General features: G+C 37.1%; 1 protein-coding gene across 2 annotated transcripts in view; it reads left to right on the top strand.

The window, feature by feature from the left end:
* Positions 1-21,416, top strand: part of PLEKHA7 (pleckstrin homology domain containing A7) — a 139,960-nt gene extending 118,544 nt beyond the window's left edge. Inside the window, exons 18-29 of one of the 2 annotated variants that reach the window (XM_090140522.1) lie at positions 1,052-1,153; positions 4,640-4,748; positions 5,837-6,075; positions 6,752-6,940; positions 7,187-7,304; positions 8,143-8,222; positions 8,624-8,824; positions 11,890-12,048; positions 14,444-14,577; positions 15,362-15,504; positions 18,082-18,190; positions 19,772-21,416. In XM_090140522.1, coding sequence (XP_089996648.1) covers positions 1,052-1,153; positions 4,640-4,748; positions 5,837-6,075; positions 6,752-6,940; positions 7,187-7,304; positions 8,143-8,222; positions 8,624-8,824; positions 11,890-12,048; positions 14,444-14,577; positions 15,362-15,504; positions 18,082-18,179 — 1,572 coding nt within the window. In that variant the 3' untranslated portion in view covers positions 18,180-18,190; positions 19,772-21,416. The remainder of the gene's footprint in view (positions 1-1,051; positions 1,154-4,639; positions 4,749-5,836; positions 6,076-6,751; positions 6,941-7,186; positions 7,305-8,142; positions 8,223-8,623; positions 8,825-11,889; positions 12,049-14,443; positions 14,578-15,361; positions 15,505-18,081; positions 18,191-19,771) is intronic. The other variant, XM_090140521.1, reaches the window with a different exon arrangement.
* The last annotated feature ends 4,338 nt before the right edge of the window (positions 21,417-25,754 follow it).

Below are 25,754 nucleotides of genomic sequence, written 5' to 3'. Positions count from 1 at the left end.
TTCTTCTCATGCAGGGTTTCAGCAATGGGCATAAGGATGTGTTTTGGGAAGAGTAAGGTTAGGAGATGGGTAGAATTTTCTGTGATAATCAATCCAGCCCTGAGACCATTATTTTATGTCTGTTTAGTAATCCTCAGTATATCTAATTTCCAAGTCCACTTCCCTGTTCAATTCTGTGAACCTTTTGCATCTAAAACATAATTTGACGAAGTATTGCATAGATCTGCTCCCCATTGTGTGGACAGCCACTTTGTTGTTTGTTTTGAGCCTGACTCACACTTGTTTCATGTGATAGACCCTTGTTCGTGTACGAGGGTGGGGAAGTACCAGTCACTACCCAATCTGTCAGTGCATCTCATGGTTTTGTGGGCCTCCAGTATTTCTTCTGCTCAACTCCTCAGTTATCTCTTTTCCAAACTTCAGAGGAAAAGAAACCTACTCCATCACTCTTTACACTGACTTGAATTTTCACAGTTCTGGGTCAGAAAGCATCGTGTGGTGTCATGGGTGCTGGAAATAATCTATCATAAAAGTGATTGGATAGCTTTATTTTCCAGGTGTCTGTTTGTTTATTTGCTTACAATGACAATGAAACACTGCAATCACAACTTTAAAACTGTAAACTTTGTGTCTTAAAATATCATTTCTGGTTCAGTGTCTGTTTGAATTTTAATTGTGAGCTTGTTTGAAGTAGAGTGAGAAGGTAGAAAGGAAGTAAAATTTGCTTCATTCATAGCACAGTAGAATCAGTTAAACTGTAAACAGCAGTTTTATGCTTAGGAAATGGTTTTGTGTCTAGCAAGCTAGCAAGAATTTCTTAACTAGGGATTCTTGATGTAGTCTTGCAATCAATAAAGCATTTTGAAGTGTATCTTCAAGTTTATATATGTGTGTGTACATATGTATAAAATACAGGCTACAGAACAGACTTTTTTGCTTCTCTTTATAAAGGCAAAAATCCATCTTAACGACACTCAATTGCTCAATTAGAGAATTGATATTGATATCCTGTTTCATTGTAATTGTGCTAGAGTATTATCTTTGTTATTAGGAAATGGAAAATGCCTGGAAAGAATATCTGAAACTAGAAAAGGACGTGAGCCAGCTGAAGAAAGCCTTGCAGGAACAAATGAACAGTTCATTAGTATCTCAGGTGAGTCTGTTTCCAGACTCTGGTTTACGTGTGAGAAAATTATCTCTGAACTTGAAAGCTATCATAAGAGAGATGCTCTGTAACTTTTGCATTGTATTCAGCTGTCACATCTTAGTTTGCAGAGTTCGGAAATCTTAACTGCATTACTGTGCAGTAACTAGCTATCTTCTGGATGTCTAATAGTTTCCTATGCAAATTTGTCACTATTTTATTATGTTTTCATTACATGCTGACATCTTGACATTGCTAATGTATTTAATTTATAAGACTATGCAAGACTTCTTACTCATACATTTATTTGATCTGACATTGTTGGATTCTTTATCCATTTTTAGGAACATCAGTTGCTGGCTTGTTATTGTCATTACTTGCTCTTTGTCATGTCTTCCCTTTATGGAAGATTTATCTCTGCAGATTGTTTTGTGAAGTGGAATAAGTGTTTAACAGCATCTCAGTTTTAAATCAATTATTCAGTTTTGAATCTTACGAAGAAGCTTTGTTTGAAGCTGAGCTATTCTGTTTGCTGAACTGGATGTGGCATATGAGATTAATTCTGCATACCTGCTTATAACTGATGATTTTATTCTTAGGGCCAGGAATACAGTCCAGGTTATTTTTTCCATGTCTGTGCACAACAGCTGAATTTTAAAAGACAGAATCTAAGAAACAAAGCCAATATGTTTAATTGGCTGAAACCTTAGCATACTTTTCCAAGTATTTTGGATCAAAAAACATTTTTAACTTACATATTTGCAACAAACATCAGATCAGAGGCAAGTTAGTATATCTGTTTTCACTATTAGTGGATAAACTTCTATCAAAACAAGAGGCGTAGAACCTTCTTAGATGTTTCAATCTTCAGATTCCATTTTCAGCCTCTTTTCAATTTGGCGTTTTTGGGGTGTGTGTAGTCAATTTCTAGAGCCAGAATTTCATTTATTTGAGCTCAGCTGTAGAATACATTCCTCCAAAACATCGCGGAGGTATTTTAGAATAAAAATCAGGTCTGTATGAAGTTCAGTTGATTAACAAAGGGGATGTTCAAGTCTACGCAGAATGTATTTGAACAAAATACTTTAATAAACAGTTTTCAGTTGTGTATTGAACTTGCTTAAAATACTGTCTCTGTGGCAAGTGATTTAGCAGTACATGTAGATGGGCAGATGGTTTGCACAGAACAAATGTTAATTTAGTTTAATTAGCATCTCATACCAAGCGTATGTGTAAACATACCTATGCACAGTATGTGTTTCATGTGTGCATACTGATATATGTATGTGTATATATATGTATATACACATACACAATCACACACATAAATATATATACGTGTTTCTGAATATGTTTTGGAGATATGAAGGGGAACCGATTTTCCCAGAAAGCAGTGAATATTCTTAAAATCATATTCCTTCAAAGAAGTTTCATTATAAGTACCCACAATCATTGTCTTAGATTGCTACTTAGCTGTGTATAGGCTCAAGATTATTTATCCAGCATTTTGCAACAGCATTAGGTAAATACACACTGTACTGAAAAAACTATACGTTCTTCATTAAATATTACTAAAAATTCCATAAAATTGCAGGTGCATGTTGCTATAGAAAACAGCTAATATTATTTATGTATAGCATTAACAGATTTAAAAACTAAACGGTTCAAACTACTTGTTCAAAGTAAATCTTACTTTTAAGAGTGTAGCTTTGTTGTCTTTTGTTTAAGAGTCCCCCAATCAGGTATGCTGAAATTAATGTAGAAGTATTTTTCTAAGTGATAACCTCTCACTAAGTGTTTCTGCTCTAGTTTTATAAATCATTCTAAATTATGTTTCTCTGTGAAGGAATTCAGAGAAACTGATGCATCTCTCCAAACTAACTTTTCACACTTGCCCATAAAGTACTTTTATACCCTTTGGTAAACAGCAATCCTGACTTTCATAATTCAAAAATAAATTAATTTCTTTCTATTTTAGATCTACCCCATTTTTTGGTTTAAAATATTCTCTTCACACTGAAATTTAAGTAATGGGAAGAAATAATATTAAAAGACCTCACGGTTTGTGTATATCGCTGATCATGCAGCTTCTCTGGGTGATTTCAGAAGCAGGATTTTTTGTACGTGTGGGAATTTTTAACCAGTCTTGAGATGTGATCATTGTAAATCCATCATTTGGTTCCTTGTAGTGTGATTAATCTCAGAAAAACGTAATGAAATGTGCAAATTTATAGTTTGTGTACTGACAGTCTTTCAAGATATCCCATCCATGGAGTGAGTTTACTACAGGCAAATAACGTTCTCCATCATTTAAATGTTTGTGTTCTTGGCACCCTGTTTGCTGATCTATAACTTGACTGAACATATTTTCTGAGCTAAAACAGAAAGTAGAAAGCAATTGATATGCTTTCTCTAGTTCTATGAGGTATAAGAGCTTTTATTAAAGTTTTTCTCTTTCAAGTTTATGAGATTAATTAGCAGTTATTTTGCAGCTCCTGACAAGTGACAGATCCCTAGCGTTGCTAAGGAGTTTGTAAGCAATTCCTAACTAGTGTAGCACAACATTCTGCTTTATAAAACCACGTGGAAAACAATATTACTTATTTTTTCTTAGTGCCAGTTTTGGTTTGGTTTGGTTTTTTTGAAGGAAGAGTTATTAGGCATTGATTCCTCAGGAAAAATAATAGATTACAGTAAATTAACAAGATGACTTAGAACCTGTAGAGGGGAAAAAACAAACAAACAAACAAAAAAAACAACCAACAGAAAGCCACACGCCTTGAATAGCTGTTTCTAGCTCTGGTTTGTGATTGCAATAAACATGTGTCTGAAATGATGGCTTCAGTAGCCACGGCCCCTAGCCACAAGATACACAAAGGCAGAGTCCAGACAGTAGAGAAGGCTTCCCATTCCTGCCTGCTGGGAAGAATTAGCAGAACAAACAGGACACAAGTTGAGACCAATGAACACATTATATCCAGTAGGCCTAACCACCCAAGTGTAGAAAGAAATTAAATTTGTCATCCCTTCTCAGTTAGTTCTGGTTTTATATTTAATTCATTACAGGCTGTTAGGCAATTTTATAGCATTATTCATGGAGACCGCATATATTTTTTGTTTTTAATATTGGACATTTCTTCTAAATCTGCAATGCAACCTTAGCATCCTAAACTGTGCCAAAGGCTCTGTAAGCTCAGTTTATGGAGAACCAGGATTTTGTAGCCTGAATAATATTGTAGGGAACAATATAGAGATGTCTCGTTCCATATGTCTTCTCTAGGAAATCTTCCAAGACTCAGAAAATGCTCTAAATTCTATGGGTCTGTGAGTAGTGTGGTTTTTGCTTGTTTTAAATATTAAAATAATTGTGTAACTTATTTTTATGCCCTTAAGTTCTCATGTAAGTTCTGAAACATTAATTTGGTTTTGGTAACAAAAAAATATGAATCCATTATAAATTAAAAAGGGATTTTTTTTTTTCCTGAAAACTATTAGGAGAAAACACAAATACAAAAAGACTTGTGGAGAATTGAAGATGTTACAGCTGGCTTGAGTGCAAATAAAGCAAATTACAAAACCATAGTGGACTCCATCAAGAATCCAGGTAAAGAGAACATAATTAAAATGTAAAAAAAAAAAAAAACAAAAACAAAAACCAAAAAACAAATGCAGTTGAATCTTTGAATCTGTGAATACTTGAGAAGTATGTTCCAAAGCAGAAGACACAGTTAATTCTGATAACGTCTACATTGGAAATCTCTGTAGCTTGAGCACATTATTTTGGCATTTCTTTGGTTGAACCAGCAAAAAAGCATGTGTTTTTTCTGTTTGACATACTGAAGCATAACAGGCCATAAAAAAGAGAACAATAGCAGTGGGATTAGTTATGCAGATCACAGAAGTAGCTTCACACGTACACCAGACTCATACCAAAGTAGTATCTGTTCTATATGTTGTCTGGGAGCTCCTCTCTGCATTTGTCTGCTTTTTTTTTTTTTTTTCCTCTTGGATGCTGCCCGACTGCCCTTGCCCCAGTTGCCTTCCCCCTTCCTCTTCAGGCAGGTGCTTGATGGGCAGAGCAGCAACATCAGCTGTGGAATAGAAGAAAGAAAAGAATGTGTGGTCTGCATTTCAATTGCTTTATTATGTTTTGAATGAAAAAGAACACTGGGATGCCAAGAGGTTGTTAATGCCTCCTGTAAATTTATCTTGTATTTTGGATATCTTTGCTTACCGTTTTACACGCAGATTAAATTGTTCTTGGTGAGATTTTATTTTATTTAAGGTATGGCTATTGGTGCTTAGTCATGTCTAGCTCTGTAGCCATCCAAAGGATTATGAGGTATGGAGCCATATTCAGCCATTGTAATGACTGCGTATGACGTGGACTTTTCCTTCTCTCCTGTTGCCTCTTGCCAAGGGATTTGTTTGAATGGCATTAATGTATATTTTTATTTTTAGCCTGAAAAGCTTATTTGATCCTCATCAAGAAAATGTTTCCCACCCCTGCCATAATCTAGCAGTCATAGATTTTTATATCAAAAAAACTCTCAAAGAACTTGTGTTGAAAATAATTTGAAGAGTGTTAGGGCTGTTTTTTAAAGTTTAATGATATTAATTTCTATTTGTGTGAACATTGTTGATAGATATAAGAAACACAGCATCTAACAAATGTGCGTATTTCTCCCCTAGAAAGAAAAACAGTGCCTTCATTTTCTCAGTCTACAGTGCCTTCCTTACCAGCTTCTCTCACAACTGTGGAGAGCAAACCTTCAGTTCCACAAAGCCCTCCATCCAGCATGGTCAAACCTTCCCTGGAGGTGAGGCTGTATCCACAGCCTTATTTCCAGGCCAGAACGCAGCAACAAGTACCACAGCTGAAAAAAATTGAGCCACCTCTTCAGTCACCAGTTAGGCTAATGCCAAAGGTTGTAAGTACTGTTGTTGTGAGCCTTGTTCTCCTGTTTCCGTTTGCTTCTGACAAAGTTTTCATGGTTGCTAAGTGCATGCAGTGTGGAGGCACAGCAAAGGAGACACTTGAGGGTTGTAATAAAACTGAGCAATAACAAATACACGAGAGTATTTGGAATCATAGAATCAATAAGTTTGAAAAAGACCTCCAAGATCATTCAGTCCAACTGTCCACCTATCACCAATATTGCCCGCTAAACCATGTCCCTCAGTACAACATCTAAACATTTCTTGAACACCTCCAGGAATGGTGACTCCACCACCTCCCTGGACAGCTCATTCCAGTGCCTGACCACTCTTGGAGAAGAAGTATTTCCTAACATCCAACCTGAATCTCCCGTGGCACAACTTGAGGCTGTGTCCTCTAGTCCTGTGTTTGTAACCTGGAGGCTTACTCACAGTAGCCATGTAGTGTTTTAGAACATACCATAGCAGAGCCTTCCTTGCTGTTTGGTAATGCCTTTTGGTTCATTGGTTATTTGCTTTCTTGGGTCTTGTTTCAAGAACTCAAGCTTCTGGTTGACAGAGAAGAGCATGGTAAAGCAATCATAAATAATTTGTATAATGTTAAGAACTTTCAGACAGTTTATTCCAGACCAGACTGTTTGCCACATACCTATTCTTTCCTCTGACCAGGAAGATGAAGCACCGCCCAGACCTCCTCTTCCTCAGTTATACAGTCCTGAAGATCAACCACCAGCTGTTCCACCACTCCCAAGGGAAGCCACTGTCATCAGACACACGTCAGTGCGAGGCCTGAAACGTCAGTCGGATGAAAGAAAGAGAGACAGAGAACTAGGACAGTATGTAAACGGAGATTATAGGGTGAGCACTCATAGACCATCTGTGCTTTAAGGAACGTGTGAACCAATAACAGACAATAGTGTCTGTGAAATATATATACTGCTAGATCTTGTAATGAGAGGAGAGAGAGAGAGAGAATGGAAGAGATCTGTATGTTTTAGTAATGGCAGAGACAGATTCAGTAATCCAGAAACAAAACTGCTGGGATTTGTTTTAAGACTTGCTGTCTGTGATGTCATTTGAGCCAGTAAATATCTTTCCACACAGGTAGAACTGCGTTCATATGTGAGTGAACCTGAACTAGCAATGATTGGTGGTGACCTCAGCCAACCTTCCAGTGGTTTCATAACTGTTGATAGCGGATACCAGACGTTGCCTACTCGTGGTAAGTCAGGAATTAACATAGTTGATTTTTAACAGAACTTTTTGTATAGGAGCTTCTCTCCTAGGATTTTCTGGAGATGATCTTTATCTTGAGGTTGTTATTTTTAGGTTAGCTGTGCAGTGCTGTGAAGTTCTAGAGAATCTGTGATTTTAATGGTGCCATTATGGATTACCACGCTTTGGTGAAGGAGCTTCATATGTAGTTCTTAAAAACAAAGAAACAAAAAGCATAGCAAAAAAATGAATTTAGCAATTAGAATATCTCCTGTATTCAGAATTGCTTTTCCTCATTATTTCTGTATCGTATTTACAAACTCAAGTGATTTTTTTTAAATACATGTATTGTCTGTGGAAGTCAATGAAATGGAAGCGGTAAAGAATAAAAACGTAATGCCTCCAAACACTACATGTGACTTGTCACTAGGATCTCATTGTGCTAAAGTCTTTTCACCATTTAACAGATGAGGTTAGAGAGGATATTTGGGGAAAAGTAGTTTGTTTTTCATCCTTCTAACTCTAAGTATTGTTAAGGTTTGATTTTCTTCATAGATATGATTATTTGTAAAACATATATGTTGTTGTTCAGCTGAGTTCACCCCATACTTCATTTAATATATGTTTAAAATATCGTAGATTTTTGTGTTTTGATCATTAGTGACCTGAAACATATCAGTTGTGGCTGAAATGAAATTTCCTGCCTCTCATGGCCTTCTGAACTGAAAAAAAAAAATGTGGAATGTGAACTAAAATAATGAAAATAGCGTAAGGAAAAAAAAAAGTATCTGACACATCTTCCTTTTGTCCTTTGGTTTTAAAGCATTTTCTTTTTCTTTATAAAGGCTTGTCTGGATCAACTTCCAGATTGCACCAGTCATCTACCATTTCATCATATGCAACTCTTCGAAGAGATAGGTCCAAGGTAAGTTTTAAAAGAACATCTGAAGATTGCTGTCTTGATCTTCCAAAATTTTCTTAAATCCAGAGTATATGTTGCATAGCAGGAGATGGGATTCTAATGCCATGGGAGAGGACCCATCTCCAATGATCTAATACTATTTATTTTCTAATTCTCTTAAATGAACCAGGAAGTAGAAAGCCAACTTACTACATTTCTAATAGATTTATAAAAACAAAGTTTGGAACCAAAATCACCTGTACTCATAGATACTGTAATGTTGAAATATTCAAATTAATACCAGGCGATAAAGCAAAATCATCTTAATTTAGGAACAGGGTGGGCAAAAAGTGCTGCTTATTCGTATGCTCCTTATAAACTATTAATTCCAACACATTTTTTTGTGTGCCTTGTAACTTCTTCAGGAGAGACCAAAGAGTGCCTTGGAACGTTTATACTCTGGAGACCACCAAAGAGGCAAGATGAGTGCAGAGGAACAACTAGAAAGAATGAAACGACATCAGAAGGCATTAGTTCGTGAACGCAAGAGAACCCTTAGCCAAGGAGAAAGGCAGTCTGTTTCATCTCGGTCTTTCATCAGGCCCATTTCTGCAGACATAGGCTCAGTATGTTAGATATGCCTTAAAAGGACTAAACTAGAAATATCTTTGGATTTTTTTTTTTTTTCCTAGCAAGCACTTTCACTTGAGTGTGTGTGATGCTTCTAGTATAATTAAATTAGTGTTATACAGTATAAAATGAGTTCAGAGAGTGCAAGTAACAGACAGTTGTTTTTTTACTAGTAGTTACAGTATATGTAGCAGATTCGGCAGGTAAGTTGGTCAGAGGTCAGTGTGCTGAGTGGAGGTGAGACTCTGTCAGAGTGAATTCAGAGATGTGATTGTTTTTTTTACTAGAATTGTATTTAGAAAGTGTAAGAAACTTTTAGGATTTTCAAACTGCTTCATAATGGAATGGGCCTTTTAGAATGTTCTTACTCACCATGGTTATTCTTTTAAATTCATAAATTAGGCTGCAAGGTAGTTGTGAATAATATCAGGCCAAGCAGGTTGTGTGGTTGGTTTTTCTTTTTTGTTTTTGTTTTTAAGGAGAAATGGATAATAAGCTTTGAAACCTAATCACACTTATTAGAAATTTAAGATCAAATTTGTTTCAGTTGCAGCAAGTCCTCCTTTAAAGCTCGACATGTAGAATATTCTAATAAGGCTCAAATTTAAGCTGCTGAAGAAAAGAATTTTTGTTGTGTTCTGAGATTAAATGCTGTACAGAATCGAAGTTTGTAATGATACGTTTTGGATACTAACCAAAGCAATTCTAATTGGTGAAGCTACCCAGTTGCTCACTTGGTGCTAAACCAAGATTGTACTGTAATTGCACTTACGCTGTAGCCTTTTAATTTATTTTTCATTTGGTCCACTAGAGCTTTAGAACAATCACCTTGTTTTACCTAATTCATTGCACAAGATCTCTTGCTTTTAGATTCGTCACTCATCATACCTAATGCCTCTTTTTGTTTGCTTGTTTTATTTTTAATTTGCAGAATTTTGTAGTTATTTTAAAAATTTCTAACTGGACTACTCAATTTTTACCAGGCTTAATTGCATTTAGTACATGCGTGTCAATTGCTGGCATTTAAACCACCCCTTATAATATGCAGCCTTTCATTCCCACCGCTCAGTAACACTATTTTACAGCCAGTTCTTTATATTTACTTTCCCAGTAAATATGAGTGCACAACTCGGAGACATCCATCTGTTTTGTCTTCTGTTTTGCAACCACAAATTTATTAAAGGTAGTACGTAATACTTGGGAAATATGGAACTACAGTAGAACCATTATTTTCATATTTTAATTAGAGGAACTAAACCTGAGCTTCTGATGTTTCCGAAGTCTAACGTAACATACACAAGTTGAATTTAAACATTTTTGTGACACTCCTTATTAACATTTGTGACAAGTACTTTATCTATAGATTGGGTGCCATCTTGGTCTTTTTCTTGCTGTAAAGAATTAAAATTGAGCCTTTCAGCCCTAGCAGTGTTTTGCAGAGATCATCTCTCGTACCTACAGGGCTTCAAAACGCAAAAAGCATGTTCAATAGCACAATTACTTACAGCATTGCAATTATTTAGCAGCCAAAATGGCAAACAGTTAAATGTATAATTGAAATGCTGCTCAGTATGTAACATTTGCTTAAAACATGCATTGTATGTGTAACTCGAATTTTTAATCAGTCAGCTCGCAAGTGTAGAATGGCATTTGAAGTATGGATCACAGTACGTGAGCTCATTTGTTATATAAAATGCCTTTTTAATGTAAAAGTTGCAACATCAAAGCCAATAAAAATTCTGCTTTGTAATAATGGTTTGATGTTTTTCTTACCTACATAATTTGAAGATGATACTGTGTATTTGAAGTATACTATGTCAATCAGGCCTGGTTCGAATATGAGTAGAATAAGAAGTTTGGAGTGTGAGAATAAAACATTTTTTCTCCTTTGAATTCTGAAAAAGAAATCTTAATTTTTGAGATGAAATTGCCTTTTAACTTCCTAAATATCTATCTTTTGAGTGAATATTGAGAGCTTGTGCATGAATAGGTTTCAAGTAGATTTAATAATGCAAGTAGCATCATGGAGGCTAAGGGCTTCATATAGAGTTCAAACTTCAACCAAAAGAAGCCAGAGACATGTAACAGAAACATTAGACACTTTTATTAAATATAATGGTATGTTCTCCTACTGATAGCCTTAAAAACTTCAGGAGATCATCTTATTGTTTTTGTCCCTTTTCTTCCCCACTGCTTTTAATATGTTTCAAGTCTGTATGGTAAAGTCACTGATATCTGCTGGATGGGATGATGCTGCAACAGAGCTTCATTTTTTGACATTTATGAACAAATGCATTGTTAGGGTTCTTAAGCTTGAGTTTATATGGAGCTATATTGCACGTGGATGTGAAGGAGCTGCTAAGCAATAATTTGGGAACTCTTAAAATTATGCTATTTAATTTAACTATGCTCTGCATTTTTGCTGAATACTTATCTTGTAGGGAGAATGTATAAGATTTTTAATTTTTGCAGGTAGCTAGGTTAATCGAGTGTAAAGTAGCTCAGAAGTTATTAAAATTACTGTTGGAATTTGAGACAAGTTAATGCTAGTACTAAAAATGCCAGCTTTAATCACTAAGTCTTTTCCTAGGAAGACATGCAGAGTTAACAGGCAGCGATTCTCAGCCTGCAGTATTAATGTCCTTTCTGTGTTCTGATTTGCAGTGGCACAGCACTGCCTGGTTAGAATGCCTAGGACAAGGCTAGCACTTTGCAGGCTTCCTTGTACTGACATCTGTACTTCTGTGGATGTTTGTGCTGGTGCCACGTTCATCAGCATTTGTGAAATTGTGATTAATACATGATAGAGTTTAGTACAGCTGCACACTGTGTATAAAATTAAACAGTACTCTGAAATCCATGCAGCGCTGCTAGAAATAAAATCTCCCAGCCAGGAGTTGCAAGAAATACAGCAGCATTTTCTTTATTTCTATCAGTTGAAGAGCTTGCTCTGTGGATTCTCTCAGCAAAATAGGCTTTGCAGACACAGTTATGTACATTGCTGAAAGTTGAATTTGTCAGTATGGTTGAACACTATTAATTGTTTTGTATCTATTACCAGTGGAAGCGAGAGCAAGAATTTGATTTGCAGCTACTTGAGAGGGCAATTCGTGGAGAAGACAAGGATGAAAATGAATGGTTAAAAGTTCAGCCAGTAGCAGTAGCAGTGACAGAGACAGACCTGGAGCCTCAAGACTACGATTTAGACATCAGCAGAGAGGTAACACTCATAATTTTGCTTCCTACTGTATTCCCTGATATTAACCTTAAGTTTTATGTAGTCAATTTTCATCTTTTATTTCAAAAGTGAGCTGGAAGTTCAAACTGAAAGGAGTCTTCTGGGTATTGAAATGAAAGCATACTTCTGGCCTGGCTCTTAGGGTGTCTGTAAGCTTTGTGTTCATATGGTGCTCTAGTGGAGAGGAAAGATGGAAAGGTTGGCTCTACCTTGTGAAATACAAAGGCTTTATAGGGAAAAGTGGTAGTTAGGTGATGTTATATGAGAATTAGGAAAAAAAAAATAACATAAAGAGTATTTAAAATAAGAAACTGCTAAGAGGTAAAAGTTAGTTCCACAGAGCTACCTTACTCTTTGTTTTGATATGGCAGAAAAGGTTCTGCTGGCTTTTCGTGTGACTTCTTGCTCCAGGGGCAAGATTTGTTTCCAGCTCTGGTATCTGAGTGCAGTATTTGTTTGAAATGCGATTGAGCCATCTAGTGGAAAGGAAAGAGTATAGCAAGTGGAAGGGAGAGGTAAGAGAAGTATGTGCTGCGTGAAATGCCATTGGAGGGAAAGTCAATGAAATTGTTAACAGTAGGAAGACTTTTAGAATAGGAAGCACTTTGACTAAACAGGCCATCCCTGTTTAATATCTTTATTGATAATCTGGATGAGGGGATGGAGTGCACCTTTGGTAAGTTTGCAGACACTGAAGTGGGGGAAGTGCTGATCTATCTGAGGGTAGGAAGGCCCTGCAGAGGGATCTGGACAGACTGATTGCTGAGCTGAGGACAATTGTGGAAGCTCATACATGACCCAGTGCTGGGTCCTGCACTTTGGTCACAACAACCCCACTCATGCATCACTACAGGCTTGGGGCAGAGTGGCTGGAAAGGAGGCTGTATAGAGGAGAAGACTCTGGGTATGTTAGATGACAGTTGGCTGAATGTGCGCCAGCACGTTTTCTTTGAGACCTTCAGGGCTTCTTGATTCACTTGCTAGTCCAAACTAGCACTTTCAGACTGGGATAAGATAAGAAACATTTGTGCATGTAGACATTTCTGACATATCTCAATGTGACTGAAGCAGATCTGAAGGTCTGGGTTTAAAGCTTCTTTCTCCAGTTCCCCAGGTTGTCTTTTTCCATTTCATTTATCCATCCTCTTCACCTGGCCAGTTCTGTACTTCATAAGGCTATACTTTTTATGGCTGATAAATCCTCTATTTGTGTGATAACTGTTGTTTTGGAAGTGGCAGGGTGAGCTGTTCTCAGTTAGCTGTACTATAAATGTACACGTTGATTTGTGGGGGAGCTGGATTTGAAGGTAAGGAAATGTAACAAAAAATCCTTATTTTTCAGAAAGCATTGGCCTAGGGTTTTTTTGAAAGGGACCATAAAAACTTGAAGTTATGATTTTAGTTTTAAGTTATGAATGACAATTACTTATTGAGCGCTTTGGCACTTTGTGCATTGCCTTTGTATTACTGATCTTTATCACTGAAGGCAAGGTTGGGTCCAGCTGTGGGAGAAAAGTTCCCTTTCTCTCACTTTTATTTAGTCATGTTTGCAATTTTGCTTTTCAAAAGCAATGTACGCTTTGGCTTTCAGCATCCATTTGTAAACTATGTTCATGCATGTTCATTAGGTGGTTTAGGTATCTTCTGTGAAGCAAAATCTTTCTGCAGGGAAACTGATCCTAACACAAAAATCATTGCCAGCTTTTGTGCAATCAATTTTAATAATTAAAATTTTCAACCTACATAATTGTGTATTGAATGTGTTGTTAATTGCATGTGTTGGTGTATTTGTGGGTCAGTTCCCTGGACAACTTTTGAACACCTAACGTTTCAGATTCTGCAGTCCAGGAATTTCCAAAGGTGTTTATAAATTGGTGGTGTTTTTCTTTCTTTTTTTTTCTGCTGCTCACAGAGGAAGATTATGCCTCAGAAGAGAAGTGCCTAAATGAAAACTTTAGATGATACCTCCTCTCACTTACAGGAAATCCTGGAGTGACATAAATACCTTCCAGTGTTTCTTAAAATTTCTGGTTGCTTTATCACTCTTGTATATGGTTTCTTCTTCCCATTGCAACAGCTACAAGCAGTGCCCTACTTTGAGCTCTAAAGCTGAGCTGAAGAAAGGCTCTCTATTGATTCAAATTTCTTCTGTAATCCTCTTTAATATTTGTTTGATCTATCTTCTAAAAGAAGGGAAAAAGACACTGTTTAAAGGGCATCAGCTCATTTCCAGAGGGAATGTTTAGAATCAGGTACATGTATTGACAGTGCAAACCTGTGCTTTATTGTTTTTACTGTATTCTTGCATTAAGGAGATTAAATCTCAGGGTATTTAAGTCTGGGCTGATAAAACTTGATGCTTGTTTTTGTTCCACAGTTGTCAAAACCTGAGAAGGTTGCGATTCCAGAACGTTATGTTGAATTGGAGCCAGAAGAACCTCTTTCTACAGAAGAACTGGAAGCAAGGCAGCGTAAAGCAGAGAAGATAAAGAATATCCTTACGAAATCAAGGTCAGTTATTTTTTGATCTTACACAGAGGTTGGTGTTATACACTGGAATCTAACTTCATACAACAGTCTATTTTCTGTACAATTTAATTATGTAAGGAGGGTGGCTTTTAGAAAATGCACACAGCATGTATATATTGTGCTCAGCATACTTAAAGCTCCTTTTTAAAGCCAAGTGTCAGAGATTCTAGTATGACAGATTTTGCATATGTCCATTTTCTTGTTTGGAGCACCCTAAAATAGTCACGAGTTATTACTAAATGACCTGTAGGTGAGAGTGGGGAGAAGGCAAAGGCACAGATCCAGCCAAAAGCAGGATAGAATTTGACTACTTAAGGCTAATGTAGAGGCAGCTAAAACATGCATTTTCATGAATGTGGTCACCTCAAGTACCTGTAGTCTCCTAGAAAGAATGCAAATGAGTCTGAACGTAAGGACCACCACTTCATCTGGGCAGTAACAAGAAAGGTTATTAACAGGTTCAGTGCAATAACGTTTTTATAGTGCTTTCCTATAAAATAACCTGTTTACTACAAAGGACTTTCAGGTGTACTTAAGGCTAAGCAGAAATTGTGACTGAATATGTAAACGGCTGCATTACTTGTCTTTGTTTGCCATAGTCAATTAAATACAATATCTAACACTACTTCAAAGAACTTCAGCTAAATACAGAACTTGACATGTGAGATCGAAAAACTACTGTATGAATTGAAGCTTTTTCTTTTCTGCACAGTGGGCTCTTCTTTACGTTTGTAAATGTTAATGTTGTTTTGCACTTTCCTGCTAGTATGCACAATCTACAGCCTACTGTTGCCCAGGACAAGCACAACTCAGTTGATTTAGATTCACAGCTCCAAGAGCAGGAACGCATCATTACCATATCATACGCTTTGGCTTCTGAAGCCTCTCAGAGGAGCAAGGAGGTAGCAGGTAATACTTAGTTATTTACAAACTAACAGCTATTTCCTATCCGCTTATAAAGTTGTGTGTGGTTGTTGCTGAATTCCTGGCCTAAGAGAAGTTTTTAGCAATTCATATTCAAAATATTCATATTCAGATAGGAGTGTGGTGTCTATAGATAACATGAAGAGAAGTTAAGGTTTATGCTGAGCATTTGACATTCAGTGGGAGAATATACTGTGATAAAGTTTAGAACTTGAAAAATCACTCTACTATAATAGCACTGAAAACATAATAGTTTCAATGGATTCCCTATAATTACATGAAATGAGCTATTTCTATACTCATTTTTAAAAAGTAAATTGGTCCTTTATTTAAAAAAAATTGATATATATATATTTTAAGAAGGATATATATATATATATATATCCTTCTTCTTTTTTTTTAAAGAGATGTGCATTGCACTGGTTTCTGTGATTGAAAGTATAGTAGAATCACTTGCAGCTTGAGATTTACGACAGCAGGCTAAAAGTCTTAACATTGGTATATTTCTGTTTGGTGATCAAGATTAGGGACCAGAGCAAGACAAGCATGCATGAATTCTGCTTGATGTCTGGAGATTAGTAGACCCTTTGCAATATGTTAGTAAAGATGATAATTTCACTCTCGATTGCTTTATAGTTGAAATAAATAAAAAGTGTCAACAGATTTGTATGGCACAGTAATGGATGCAGCAGCTATTCTAGCCAGTACCTGAGCAGCCATTTATAACTGGCACTGCTCACTGTTCCAATGGAGAACAGAAATAATGGAATCTTAACTATGATGGAGAAAAGTGTGCACATTTCTCATCTGAAGCTGTCAGTTTAAATGTATGACACTTGCCACAAAAGCCCTCAAGACTTTCCCAGTAAAGACAGATTATTCTAATATCCAGATACGTAACGTGCATCTGTAATAACAGGCTGTGGATTGGATATGGCTGTATACTCACAGATTCAGTGGCAACTAAACCTAAGGGGAATGCAGTTTTCAGGGGAAGGGATACATTTTCAAGTTACGAATCTTGAAACTAAGGAGAGTTTCAAGAGGTGACTTAACTACTGGAAGGAATAAAAGTGGTTCACTAGGGAGGGTAGACAACATAAATAAACAGAATTGTAAGGCGCTGGGATCATTTCAGGAATAGCTTTTCAGACCCTCAGTCTTCTCTGCAGGAATTCTGGTCCCAGTTCTAATAACCAGGTCCTTGGTACTGTAACACTGACTTGCATGCTTTGGTTATGGAGTGGGACTTGTGTGTTTCAGAAGGTATGAACCAACACAGCATTTTCCCTTATGAGTTCTAGCTGCTTCTAGGAAAAGCTAACACTCTTGCTTGAAATTATTCCAAATTTTGGAAATTCTTAAAATAAAATAACAAAATAACAATTGACTAATGGCATGCAATCCATAAAAAGAGTATAGGATTTTGGATTATGGGGCATTTTATGATAATCTAAAGTGATTTTAAATGAAAATAATGTGATGCTTTGCACAGCTGATTGCACATTCTAATTCATTCCAATTTTACTTAGTTCTTCGTATTTTCATTTTCGTACGTTGAATTTAAAATATATATTTTTCAAAGTTGCTTTTTGCTGATGAAGCAAACCATAGCTGAAAATCCAAACTTACATGTCCAGATTTTGTATCAAAATTTTCTTTGAAAGAGACTCTTACTTACAAAGTAAGGCTTAACTTACATTTTTTCTTCTGTGAAGCAGATAACTAATGTTAGGATGCTGTGATAATGCACTTCACTTTTAATATAGACTGTGCATTTGGCTAATGCCTGTAATGTAGCATTGTAGAGTTCCTCTGAGCTAGCAGGAAATCCACCTTCTAAACAGAAATCCTGCCAAGGATCTGAAAGATTAAAATAAAATGTACAAATTTTATGAATTTAGTTCCTGAATTGTGTTGTTTGGAAACCTTTAGCCTTCTAAAATGAAAAGGCAGAATTTAAGACTGATTCAGTCTCTATAATTTTAGAATTGTTGTCTTTAAATTACTCTGCTTTATAAACAAGAATATTTTTGTTTTATTTTTTATCCTGAAGTTTCAAGCTGAGATCTGAGAATTGATTTGTCATGCACTGCATTACATAAAAAGTTACGTATATCTGTAAAATATTTTTGTTTGTGATTTTCTAAATAGCATCTTAATTTCTGCTTTTTATCTGTAACCAATGAAAGGCTGAGAACCTGTACAACCTCAGAGAAACCTCAAAACCAAATTATTAAACAGCGGTGCCCTTCCAGAACTGATTTTAAAAGCAGGATTTGATTAGGGTGCATGAGTGTTGTGTGTGCCTTAGTATCATCCAGTCATGAGATAATTGTCCAAATTCTCATCAGAAGAATGTTTATTTGCATAATTTAATGTGACTAATAGGAAAAAGCAGCAATTAGAAATGTTGTTTGTGCTCCATGTAACTACAATAGTGTAACACCTCACTGCGTTACTAATCAGGTTTCTTATTCATGTGTTAGAAAATTGAGGTGGCTCTGTTTTAATGTGAATTTTTGATTGTGCAGCCTAATTCCTGTATGTGATCCCTTCTAGCTCAGCAGTTGACCTACCCACCCAAAGCACCCTCACCTTCTGTACCACAGCCACCTCACTCTCCCCTAAGCAATGGATTTCACTACACATTTGTTTAAACACCTTAAAAGTAAGAACTAACTGCTCTTGACATGTCTGATTTACCATTGTATCTTCGCTGTGGCTTGCTGAATTTTTAACACCTAAATCAGATCCAAATCAACGCATGCATCCATTTTTCAGAAACCTTCCGTTCTTGTATAATAAATATTGCTTCTAATGAGCTAACACAGCTAATAGTCTTCAAATAACTGCTGTGGCTTTCCAGATGAGGAACTTCCCTACCCTTACTGTGGTGAAGGAAAGAGGCATCTATACTCTTGGTAGCGTGGGGCCAAATTTTCAGCCACAATTTGTACTCCCATGGCCAGTGTTGCATACAGCTGTGGCTGCAGCTGGGCTTGAAGGCAGTTTTACTTGCATGTGGCCTCTACATTTGCTGCACAAGAGAACTGAAAGTGCAACCAAAGTTGTGTATACAGGGAGGTAGTTTATGGGCTGATATCTAAAAGTACACAGGCTAAAACTCAAGTCTTTGAGGTGAGCTGAAAATTTGGCCCTATATAACTAATTATGCAATACAGTGACTGCTTTGTGCCTCCGTGGTGTTTTTTGTTTTTGTTTTTTTTTTTCTGGATTGTGTTAACAGAAGTGTTAGTTTTTGTCTCTGACTAGGTTATTTTGACATTTCAAGTATTAAGATAAATTTGTTGTTCTTATAAAGAAATACATATCATCCCTTCCCAGTAGTATTTGCAGTGATTTTTCTATTTGAAATAGAAGAACCTATCAATATTATAATTGCTAACTGCTAGATGTGCTGTAGTTATAGCACTTGTGTGTCTCTAGTTTCCTTCAGAAGTGTTTTCATCTTCCTGATTTCCTTTGGACTAATTTTGTTGGCTAATTCTGGAAAAGAACTTAAAACAGAGACGAAGCAGTAAGGCAGGTAGATTGAATGAATGCCTTAAATAGTGTTAATCTTTAGATACCTTTGTTTTCAGTTTCACTAATCTGAATCAAGTTCCTCTGCAACAAATACAAATGAAATAGAAGTGAGCATGTTCCAGGAAGCCCAATGAGGCACTGACCTGTCTTCAGAAAGGCCTGCGGTAAATGAGAGAGGTAGAGAGAGAGAGAACGTGCAGAGACATTCAGAGCAGTTCTACAGAACTTGGTAGAAATAGCTATTTGTGTTTCTGGTTCTGTTTATCTTTCTAAGAACCAGATTCTAACCATCTTTACTATGTCTGAGTAACAGTTGACCCTGCTAGGATATCATCAGGTTTGAGCGTGGGTTGGACCAGGTGAGCTTCCAACCAGAGGTCCCTCTCAACCTCAACCATTCTGTGATTCCAGGCAGACTTCACATTTGTCAAATGTCTGTATAAATGTACATGCATACATGTGTGTGTCTGAAAAATGAAAAAAATTGCAATAAGCAGCAATATGCAGGGGACCTGACATTTTGAGCATGAGTTCAGTGATATCACGTGTCAATTGTTTGCTTAACGTGTCAGTACTAATTTTCTTCTTTCTGCCTATCTTCAGGAGTCTTTAACGCAAACGTACATTTCCTGAAAGTGCTTGCTGCTTGGCATCAGTGCACTCGCTTTCTTATTTAACCATGTTTTATTTTACTTCACACCAGCCAAAGCAGTAAGTGAGCAGTGATGTAAGACTCGAAGCCAATCCCACCCCAGTGGCGCCGCATAGAAGAAACAGGAGACTGATTGCGAGCACTCTGTGAAGGCATTCACTGGCTGATCACAGGTTCTTTCTTTTGGAAATATGTTCAGAGAATAATGGGGGATTTTCTATGAAAATGGAGAGAATTGCTTAACTTCTTATTTTGACTTCAGTTTAGTTCAGACTTTTTATATGAATGGATGGCACTTTTAATAAACTCTGTAAAATACTGACAATGTATTTTTAGAACAGAATGTATTTTGGAATTTGTTTAAATCAAGGGCTGAATTCATTTGAAGAGGAACTACTTGCATAGTTGTTATGAGATGCTGTTACTTCCCCCTCAGGCTCAGAAGCACAATGTAAAGTTTTATGGAAAAAAATGCAAGTTGAACAATCCTAGAAACACGTTTGTAGGGTATGGGTAGAGCTAACACCACTTGAGAGGTTTACTGTAGGGCTGTTTTGGGTTGAGTATCTTAGTAGAGTTAATCACCCACCCTTTTGCCCATGGAGTAATACATTGCAAGGAACTTGTAGTTTGATTTCCTAAATCTCAGTATAGCTGAAATTTTCCATGAAAGCCATTGCAAAAAACAATTTTTAACTCCTGTTTCCTTTTTTGATTGCATGTCATTAGCTTGCTGGTATTGATACACAGCATGCTAGATCGCTCCTGACTGTAGTAACAACCAGCTAACAAAGTATATTTTGTTTTGAAAGCTGAGATATGGAAAAAGGAAACTTTTAAATTAAAGTATGTCACGTAAGCAATAAGAAAAATAGGATGTGTCATTTTACTAGTAAATATATATTTTTTTCTTCAGAATATCTTTTCAATATAAAGTACAATATGATGTATTGACTAGTATCTATGCTAGAAACAGTAAAAGTGATGTAATGTGGCACCTGCTAATTTTATAAGTTCACCTCATGCTTAACTTTACCAAACTTTGAAATTCAGCATTCTTCTTATATGGCGAAGGGTGAGGTGGTTACAAAAGGAGAAAAGAATATTAAATGAATGGCTACAAGTGCTTTACCTGGAAAAAAAAAAAAATACTGAGTGCAAGATATGCAGAAATTGCCCAATATTAGGTAGTTGAGTTCGGCTCTAGATAAAGAACGGCTGAGAAATAATTTGCAGTATTTTGTGATACTACTAACTTGTTTATATGCTGTGTTCAAGTAATAGATACAAAGCCCTGGAAACTGATTGAACGTCAAGTTTCAGTCTAAGTCAAATCATATTATCTTAACACTGTAGTCGGAAATATTCTTTAAAATATATATTTAGCTAATGTTATCTATTTTACCTCAATACTGCCAGTATCAACTTCAAAACCTTTTTGCCAAAATAATGATTTATTTTTGCCTTTATAAAAAAGTTTTGAGAGCATAAATGAATATTTTGCAAGAAAACATTAATTTAAATGTAACAGTTTGGAAAATGGTATATGTACAGATTAAAATATTAACATAACTGCCTCCTCTTGCCTCTGTCTTGCCTGCTCTTACCAGCATCTGTACAGTTTGACATCCAGCGTTGTTTGTTCTGTTTCCACATCTAAGAGTAAATCCCATTGAAGCTCCTGAATTTTGCACTTTCTTCATTGGAATTTGAATCACCCTACACCAAAGCTTCATAATTTCTGGAAATATTTCTTACCATTTGATTACATCTATTTTATTCTTAATTAGAATGGTTATTCAGGGTGCTGTCCTAAATACAACTACTGCAACACTGACCTTTCTGTCTCACAGATGTGTGTTTGTCTGACACATTCTTAGTCCTTGAGTGCCTGGTGATTAAGGTACCCCAAGTAACTTCATCTAAATGGTGGCTCCCCTCCTCACTGGCATTGCCTGGTGGTGTGTGGGGGTACAGCTGACCCCACAGAGTGCTGGAGCTGCTAACCTACATCTGAGAGCTTGTGCTCTCAGTTCCCTCAGTGGATGTGAGTTCGAGGGAGAATAGTGGAAGTGTTTAATGCTTCTGGAAGTTGATATGTAGAACAAAATGCAGAGGAGCAGTTTGTATTTCTGTGGCTTAGTGTCGACTCCAGGACCTCGAGAGCAAGCATTTAGGAATGTGAGTCCTTGGCCTCCCAGCTGAGCTGCTTATGACGTGCTCCGTCTGTTCCTCAGATTCACAGACTGAAATACAAAGGAGCCTTTGACCACGTGTTTTGTGGTTCAGTGAAACTGCATTCCTTCTCCAGAGGCTTTGTTGTGAGGGGTAGAAGAGAATGGAGCCGTAATTGGGTGAGGAGTGCAGCCCATGGCCTCCTGAACCACTGCAGGCATTGAGTGCTAATTCCTGTGCTGCTCTGGCAGTGAAAGGGAAGGACTGAGGGCAGCTTTGCTTTGCAGGTTGCAGGAGATGTTCATTTTCCTTCCTTCAGTCATGTACCCAGAATCTGCTCATTCAGGCTGGTGTTAAAGAGGAGGCTTTAGCACTAACCAGTTATACCACGAGTGCTTGCAGTGAAATGAACTGTTCAAAGATTTTGGTCTGTGTCCATAATTAATCTTATATATGGGGACAAAAAAATAATTGACTTTCTTCTGAAACTTTTCATTAAATATGTGAAATGCTATACTTCATTGACCACCCTTTTGTAGGAGTGTGTGTAGTCTTCAAATAATTACAGGTCATTTTGATTGGCATGTAGTATTTGCTTTGGGACAGTTTCCTTTTTCAGTTGTTTCTGCCCATCAAATGTTGTTTTGTAGGTTTAACTACTTCTCTGATATCAAGGCTAGAAAGAAAGAAAGAAAAGGTATCTCTGCAGACTGCTGCATTCCAGTCAGAAGGCAACACTTTTTTCCAGTCCATTTAGAAGATTAAGTGCAATTGCAATTAAGGAAGCAGAAACAGTGACAGTTGTTTTGAAGGTGCTGTCTTCTAGTCAGTGTCTTCTAATGTTACACCAGGCAAAAATTATGCAGTCTGCGTACCTTTTACCTCTGTTTTTTTGCACAAATGTTTTATCATAAAACTGCACCTTGATGGTTGTAGGTAGCACAGCTTCCACCTTCCTGAACTCGTGTAACACCACCACCACCCCATTTCTCACCATTTCATGTGCTGATGGACTGCCAGGAATCCTGTTGTGCTGTTGCCTCTCTATGTATGAGGACATACAGTTGTCTGTCTGAGGAGTGGCATCCATACTGCTTTGGAACAGTTAGGGAGGGGAAAAAAAAAAAAACACTTTGCCAGCAAGTTTTTTTGGGGAAACAATTGTATGGAGAGATGCTATTCTGGAAAGCTGCAGCTATCTGGAACTGAAAGCTGCTGAACGACACTATTAAACTCGTGTGCTGCTATTTCCAGAAATTGCCAGAGGGTAAATGAGGTGGGCTCAAGTACCCCAGCAGCTCTGGGAGGATGGGTTGCCTGGCTCCCATTGGTGTTGTTTATGGGGTTATTTTTCCACCTTCCTCATTTACCCATCTGACTTCCAGATCTCTAAATAAGTGTGTATATATTTTATATTGGTGGCTTTTGCTCTGCATAAAACCACACATTTCCCAAGTGTTTTAGCAATTAACTTCTGGATGTTATATGAAGGAAGGAGTGGATTTACTTAGTGCCGAAACTTAGAAGATAGGGAAGGCACGATCTGATGTTACTCCTCTGATTTATGTCTGTCTTTGGGTATTTTAAAGTGTTTGCTTGTGGTGTGTGTGTGTGCGTATATTGCGTAGTTATAAAAAGAACAAAGGCAAGCACAGGAAAGACATGAAAAGTTGCTATATTTTCCACACCTAGTGAACATTCCCATTGGTTATTGGGCTGTATTCAAAAGGCTACGACTGTTTTATTGCTCTACCAGCAAAAGCAACCTTTCTTCATAGTGGAGCAGTACAAAGAAAGAGCACAAAAAGTACACACATCATAGTGCCTGAAATTCTGTTTGAACAACTGTATTGATTGGGTCTGACCCCTTTACATTTTTTTCCATTATTTGAAAAGGTGCATCTAACCATAGCTGAATTGAACCAACTGAGATGAACTTTCCATGAAAACTTCTTGAGATATTTCTTTAGTTCAAAGCTTTGGAATTTTAAAGAGCATTTTTAATACAAGTCTGTCGAGGTATTCTGTGCAACAACCAACTTTGAATGTTAAACTACAGGTAAACCTCAGAGGAAAGTGAAATCATAAAGCTCACTGTGAAATTACTGTGAGATGACAGAATAACTGAGTGTTAATTATAAAAGAAAACTGATCCAGAAAGTATTGCATACATGCATGTTTGTGCACTGCTCACCTGTTATTTACTCCTAAGTGTCCTTTTTGGCTTACAGAGAGTGTTAAGTAGCCCCAGACAAAACATTAAATTAATCAAGGGTGGTTGGTTTGGGTTTGTTTTGTTTTTTTGCAGCAAGCAGTAATTTATTGATGAAATAGTGTTATAAGATGTGAGCTCAAAGGATAATGATGCCTTCTTTTGCCCACTAGAAGAAACCTTTTACCAGGAGCTAAGTGTAAGAAGGTACTGAAGGGAGAAAGAAATTAAAAGGAAATGAGGGTGAGTAGGGAGTTTGTAGGATATGGTGGCTGCTGTATCTGCAAACAAGTCTGTGAAAGAGGCTGAAGTGGAGAGTGGAGAACAGCCTTGTGTGTGAGGCAACATGTTTGTAGAAGGCTTGAAGGAGCTGGGATAAAGTGGCTTTAAAGCAAATCACTGTAATAAATCCCTTTAATTCAGCCTAAATTGTAGAGGTAAGAACACCTGGCAAGTGGGAGAATGCAATTCCCATGTCCTAGTACAAAAGATGCTTTGTGAAAGGGATTAATGGAAGGACAGTACTGATGGTGGCATTGGATGAAGGAGGGAATCACAGGTGACAAATAAGTGATTTGGTTAAAGGAAAATTCCATTGCTAGGTGCTTTGCTTTCTTCTTTTGAGACAAATCTTAGCTATTGTCAGCAAAACCCTCTTTTTTGTGTGTGGAACAGTTTGTCCCAGAGCCAGGGGTGGAAGAGGCTGGTCCTCCCTGGCAAGAAATCCAAGAGTGAAAAGAAACCAGTTTGGATTGCCTAACTTTCTTTTCTTCTGCAGCCTTTGGTGTGGCTGGATATACTTGTGATGAGCACACGTACTTATCGTGGGTTAACAGGATTTCCCTGCAGGTTGAAGTAGACAGATGTGCAAAAGTTAAAAGTGAGAAGATTGTTTGTATATGAGCCTCTGTGTTGCTTGACTGATGGATGATACAAAAAATTATTTTCTTTTATATGGTAATTTCTTTTTTTTTTTAATTATTATTATTTCTGAACAAGATCTTCCTGAACTATGAGACACTGGAAATGGGACTGGATTTGGATAGACAAATAGCACAAACTGTTGGTGGGATCTCATTCTGCACCTCAAAAGCAGGTCTAATTAGATTAAATGACAAAGTATTTTGGTTCTTTGTGCAAAACCTGAGGAAACTTTTATCCGTCATGGTGCTGTACATATCGGATAATTTTCTCAAGAAAAGTGTACATGAGGTGATACTCCTAAAAAAGAAAAAAACCCAACTTCCACTTTGCCCCTTCAGTGGCACATGTCCCTTCTCTTAATCCCCTGATAGCTAGATGAGGCTGATACAGGTAACTGTGCCAGGCTTTGATTATGAGATATTGCACTGCCACTTATTCTCTTTGTCTCCTGCAGTTTACAGAGGCAGCTTCAGTGCATAATTTAATCCCTGTTCTGGGGACTGCAGTAAATCCACAGAGGTTTCTGCCAACCGTCCTCTCTGACATCAGAACAACATGTGCACATCGTCTTTGATGTGAATTCCCCAACCAGTGCCTTAGAAGGACCTATAGCTTTGAAGCTGGCCTATAAATTGTGCTTTCAGGAATCAAGTTGTCAGCCTCCTCTTCAGGGAAAAAAAAAGGAAGAGTAAACTGTAAAGCAGTTGCACAAAGCTACAGGGC

The sequence above is a fragment of the Phasianus colchicus genome, chromosome 5 (genome assembly GCF_987193195.1).
Source record: "Phasianus colchicus chromosome 5, bPhaCol1.hap1.1, whole genome shotgun sequence".
In the NCBI taxonomy this organism is placed as follows: domain Eukaryota; kingdom Metazoa; phylum Chordata; class Aves; order Galliformes; family Phasianidae; genus Phasianus; species Phasianus colchicus.
This window is presented reverse-complemented; position numbering and strand designations above follow the sequence as displayed.